This window comes from Nicotiana tabacum, chromosome 4 (genome assembly GCF_000715075.1).
Source record: "Nicotiana tabacum cultivar K326 chromosome 4, ASM71507v2, whole genome shotgun sequence".
NCBI lineage: Eukaryota > Viridiplantae > Streptophyta > Magnoliopsida > Solanales > Solanaceae > Nicotiana > Nicotiana tabacum.
The window spans coordinates 75,298,719-75,304,466 of record NC_134083.1 but is presented as its reverse complement, the minus strand read 5'-3'; the positions used below and the strand labels follow the sequence as shown (position 1 = coordinate 75,304,466).

Below are 5,748 nucleotides of genomic sequence, written 5' to 3'. Positions count from 1 at the left end.
GTCTCTGAGTAGTTTCTTGTATCTTTCCCAAGCTTGACGAAGTGTCTCGCCATCCCGTTGTTGGAACCCAAGAATTTGGCTCCTCAACGACTTTGTCTTCTTAGTTGGGAAAAACTTGATCAGGAATTTCCTTGCTAGATCATCCCAAGTGTGGATAGAGTTTGCGGGCTCCTTTTGCAACCATTCTTTAGCTTCCCCCAACAGTGAAAAAGGGAATAGTGTCAGCCTGACATAGTCCTTGGAGACGTTCGGATAATTGTAAGTGTCTGTGATTTCCAAGAAGTTCTGAATATGCCTCTGCGGGTCCTCATGAGATAGACCCACATATTGTCCTGTGGACTGAATCAGCTGTACCATGTACTGTTTGAGTTCAAAATGCCCAGTGATATCAGGCTTCACAATAGCCTGAGTCATATTCGCAAGATTGGGCCTTGCGGCTTCGATTACCGGACGCTCTTCATTGCCTGCCATATCTATTGGCTGTGGTTGGATTGCGATGTCCAAATCTCTGTCTATTCTCGTTCTAGCTTCGTGTTCCCTTCTCACTCTATGTAATGTTCGTTCGATTTCTGGATCAAGAGGAATGAGGTTGTTTGCACTTCTATTCCTCTGCATTCGAGAGTAAACCCTGCGTTGACACAAACCAGGCAAACTGAAAATTAAAACTTGAAAACAAATATCTAATAAAAGCTTAACTTAGTCACGTAGCTAATTTCTAAGTCCCCGGCAACGGCGCCAAAAACTTGTTGCGACCAAACACACTCACGCAAGTATACGCGGTCGTCAAGTAATAAAGTGACTAAAAGTCGGATGTCGAACCCACGAGGACTTATGATTAACTATTAACTAAATTAGACTATCCTAATTATCTAAACAAGAATTAAATCTAAAAATATTTTATTCTAAACTAATTAAATAAAAAAATATAAATAATGAACTTTGAACAGAGAAAGAGCAGATTTTAATGATATCAATGTAATGAAAACGATCTAGGGTTATGGGCTATCTAACAATCCTATTGTATTCTTCAATTGAATTGACCGACTAATTTATCTAGCTTATTGGTTGACAGGGTTAATATTGCTCATAAGAATCTGTCGAGTTCTTACTCGCCTATTCAAGCTAACCTAACGCCTATATGTCTATGGAGTTAGAATCAACAAGAACGCATTTATAATTCCTGTAAATCAACCAAGCAAGGCAATTAGGTATATGTCTATCCTAACCACGAATCCGTTCCCCGATGCCCGAGTTCAAGAACTTGCCCTACTCAATCCTATATGCAATATAGAATTCCCACTTTCGAGTTCAATTCTAGATTCGTAGATAATATTCAATTGGTGATCAATCAATTAAATAATTAAGTGCAAGATTGAATAAATAAACTAATATGATAAATCAAGAAGTCAAAATCAATATCCGAATAACAATAGTCATGAAAGAACCACAACCCTAGAACGTGAAGTTTAGCTCCACATAGACATGGTAGCCAAACAACAAATCATATAAAGAAACATAAAAATTACTAAGTTTGGTGGGAGAAAGATGAAACTTGATGAATTCCGGCCTCCACAGCTTTTTCGTGGCTTTTTTCCCTTTTCCAATATGTTAGATAACCTACAGGAGGCGTTTTTGGCTTATATATTGCGTACAAAAGTCGTGGGCCAAAGCTCTCCTATTCCTAGTCCAAATCGGCTTCAGGGATTGATGCTAAGGTGGATGCGACGCATCCACCTTGTCCTCCATTTCAATTTTTGCCTGCGAAGGTGGATGCGACGCATCCAGCTTCACTTCTACTTCCCAGTTTCGCACGCGATGGCGGACGCGATGGCCCAACTTCACTGCTAAGGTTGCATGCAGGATGATGTTTTCCTAGGTTGGATGCGACGCATCCAACCCTTCTTCCTCTAGCTAAACCACCTTTTCTTCATATTTTGCACTCCGAACACCTTAAATCGTCACACATAACTTAATTAGTCATCAAACCAATAATTACACCATGTTGGGTGTTTTAAAGATTAAATAACATCAAAAAGTGGTTAAAGCATGGGCAAAGTAACATCAACACATATCGAAATATGCCAAACATCATACGTACAAAATTAAATTCGGAACCCAGTTACTAACGCTTGATGTCACTATCCCAGAATTTGAATTTTCATAAAGTCCAAATCCAAACTTGAGAAAAAGTGAATGCCGAAGTTATTGTGTGCGCGCTAGAATTGGTTGTTAAGACTCAAGAGTAATGAAGAAGTAGTGCCTAATACGCCTGTTCTTTTGACGTGCTCCAATTGGTGTGCTTTGGGGAAAGACGAAAGCTGCTTAGATCGGAAGGAACTTGAAGGTCAACCTTTCAATAACTAGTCATCTCAAGTAACTTGTTCTGAAAATTAAGGAGGCTATTTGGGTTTTACATCTCCTTATGCTTTTGGTTACAATTTCCAAGAAACAAAATCTCTTTCTAAATCATTAATACTCAAGTACTAGTCAAATCTTGTGCTTTTTTTTTTACAATTATTTTTACCTAACAATGCAATCCTTCATCCCTTTATTAGTTTAAATATGTAAGACTGATGTACACAGTATATACCAGCATAACGAGCAATCCATCAAATCCAATTGTAGTCAACAATATTACTTTAAACTGAAGGGGTGTTGTGATATTTCTGTTTGCCAATAAAATGAACGTGAAGAAGGAAAGATGCATGAGTTGTGTAAGTAGCAATAGTGGTAAAAAGTTTTGCAAACGTATGTAATACCGATATTTGGTGTACAAAATGATGCAGATGTGAATAATATATTACTAATTGAGGGGGTCAAAAAGTGGTAATCTCCATTGGCTGAACATTTTGTGCCATCCCCAGTCCCAAGATGATTTCCTTCAGAGATCAATATTTTAAGTTTGCCCTGGAAGAATGAATATGAACTTTCAAGGCTTACTTTTCCTATCTTTATGGAAAATTAAAGCAATATTCTAGGTACTGAAGATGTGCACCGGGGAAAAGTGTATATATATTGTCAATTTATACTCTCTGGCAAATAAAAAATAAACATCGTACCTAGAACAAGACCATTAAGAAATATGATTGGTTGCAGAAGATCTCCTTGCCAAGTGCTGCGAGTAATTGCAGCATTTGTCTGCTTGACAGCAACGGTGGTAGCAAAGGTTCCTAATCCTAATTATGCTGATGCCTTAACAAAGAGCATTCTCTTCTTCGAGGGACAAAGGTCTGGTAAATTACCCCCTAACCAGCGCGCTACTTGGAGAAAAGATTCTGCTCTTCATGATGGAGCTGACAAGGGTGTAAGTATACATAATACTCCCTCCATCGAATTTAGAAAGTCAAACATGAATATTCCAAACATAGAATCTTTAAGTTTTTTAAACAAAATTTATATATTTGAAAACTACATGCAACAACGATATAAAGAAACAAGAAAAAAATTCAGGTGGATTTGGTAGGTGGGTACTATGATGCTGGTGACAATATCAAGTTCCATTTCCCAATGGCTTTTACTACGACCATGTTAGCTTGGAGTGTGGAGCAGTTCAAAAATACAATGGGATCAGACTTACAACACGCCATGGAGGCAATCAGGTGGTCCACAGATTATTTCTTAAAGGCCACAAACATTCCCAACGTAGTATTTGCACAAGTAGGTAACGCAGAGGCCGATCATAATTGCTGGGAAAGGCCTGAAGATATGGACACGCCGCGTACTACTTTTGCAGTTACTGCACAAGCTCCTGGTTCTGAAGTTTCTGCTGAGATTGCTGCTGCTCTTGCTGCTGCCTCCGTTGTGTTTAAGCCTTCTGATCCCGCATATTCCAAATTGCTTGTTAACCGAGCCATCCAGGTAACTTTATGTTGCTAACCATCAAAAAATTTGAAACAAATATAATTTGCCAGAACGACTTATATTTGGAACTAGAAGGAGTATTAATTAATAGGATAACTATATACAGAGAGTTGCAATTTCCTTTACAACTATCAAATAGTTGAGGTGATAATAAGTCTATTGTTTTTGCGCGAATTCAGGTTTTTGAATTTGCGGATAAATACAGGGGATCTTACAACGATAGCATAGGACCTTGGGTGTGCCCATTCTACTGTAATTACAACGGATACAATGTAAGTATGAAGGCTTAATAATCTTCAAATGGTATTGACATTAATTCAACAAGTTCTTAATCCTAACAAGGATAAAAAAATTGAAATAGGATGAATTGCTTTGGGCTGCAGCATGGCTACTCAAAGCTACAAGGAAGCCTATATATTGGAACTACGTTAAGCAAAACATAATAAACTTCAAATCGGACATCGAAAGTGGAGTATCAGAATTTGGATGGGATGCCAAGCATGCTGGTATCAATGTGCTTATCTCCAAGGTTAATTAATTTATTCACTAGTTACATATTCCACCAAATCAAGCTCTTATTTATTCTGCGCGCATACATAATTAATTTTCTGTATCTTTGATTCAATATGATATCTTTCACATTTCTGGATATTTTTGCAGTTTGTTCTTGATAACCCTTCAAATGCAAACCCCTTCCTTCCTTACGCTGATACATTTGTCTGCAGTGTATTACCTGAATCTCCTATCAATACAGTTAGATACACTCCAGGTATAGTTATTTCCCCATATCTCGCCCTTAAAAAGCAAAAAGAAAGATGCGCGTCTAATTGTTGTCATCCTCAAATTTTGAGCAGGTGGACTCATGTACAAAGCGGGGATTTGTAATATGCAAAATCCAACAGCTCTGTCGTTTTTACTTCTAACCTATGCACGCTACATGAAGAGTAGAGTAATTCGCTGTGGCAACATTGATGTAACTCAAAAGATGCTAATACGTTTTGCAAGAAGCCAGGTATTGTATATACTGTGTGTTGCATATTACAATGACACTGAAAATGTGATAAATTTATAAGAAATTAAACTGATATAAGTATATATAATGCCTGCAGGTGAATTATATTCTTGGGAGAAATCCAATGAACATGTCATACATGGTTGGATTTGGATCAAAATTCCCTCAAAGAATACACCATAGAGGGGCTTCATTGCCATCTATTGATCAATATCCACAGAAGATAGGATGTAAAGAAGGGACACCATATTTTCTAAGTGAAAGCCCAAATCCCAACTTGCATATAGGGGCAGTGGTTGGAGGACCTGATATCAAAGATTATTTTTCTGATTCTAGACTTAGTTCTGCCCAGTCAGAACCAGCTACATATGTAAATGCACCACTTGTTGGCCTCTTGGCTTATTTTAAAGCACATCCCTAGTCCTGAATACTTGTGAAAATAACTAACTTTAATTTGAAGTAGATCATTGAATCTTCTTTCGCCGGCCGCCAAAATAATATTCATATGGCATTTCAGGCAGAAAGAGTGGTTAGAACTTAGAATCAAAGATTGTCTGATAATCTTCTGTACAAAGATCTTTCACTCTTGGTTTTTCTATTTCACTGGTTATTTTAGTAGTACAATGAATTAAAGATCAACTCCAGACTGAAATTTGTACAGCTGTGTGTTTGTTTTCTCTGTTGCAATGTACGATTTTTGTGACTTATTGACCCCATATGCGTGCACCTGAATTTACTATGGATATACAAAGGCAAAATTTTGAAGAAATGTACAATAATTAATTCCTATTGCATAAAGCTATTCGTACTTGACCGTTTCTATGTTTGTCCCATCACTATTTTAATAGCTTAAATAAATAAATGTCACACCCCAT

The 5,748-nt window shown here is 37.4% G+C and overlaps 1 protein-coding gene across 1 annotated transcript; it reads left to right on the top strand.

Annotated features, from left to right (window-relative positions):
- Window positions 1–2,426: 2,426 nt before the first annotated feature.
- Window positions 2,427–5,526, top strand: LOC107791860 (endoglucanase 8-like). Its single transcript, XM_016614001.2, has 7 exons — window positions 2,427–3,304; window positions 3,451–3,858; window positions 4,041–4,133; window positions 4,223–4,390; window positions 4,522–4,630; window positions 4,716–4,873; window positions 4,971–5,526. The coding sequence occupies exons 1-7, from the start codon at window positions 3,083–3,085 to the stop codon at window positions 5,292–5,294; spliced, it is 1,482 nt and encodes a 493-aa protein (XP_016469487.2). The 5' UTR covers window positions 2,427–3,082; the 3' UTR covers window positions 5,295–5,526.
- Window positions 5,527–5,748: the final 222 nt, after the last annotated feature.

What these genes read in the sequence shown, in the direction of transcription:
- LOC107791860 (XM_016614001.2), top strand. Translation starts at nt 3,083, where the DNA reads ATGATTGGTTGCAGAAGATCTCCTTGCCAAGTGCTGCGAGTAATTGCA. An exon ending in GTAATTACAACGGATACAAT is followed by an intron (nt 4,134 to 4,222) that starts GTAAGTATGAAG and finishes AAATTGAAATAG; the next exon opens with GATGAATTGCTTTGGGCTGC. An exon ending in TACAGTTAGATACACTCCAG is followed by an intron (nt 4,631 to 4,715) that starts GTATAGTTATTT and finishes AATTTTGAGCAG; the next exon opens with GTGGACTCATGTACAAAGCG.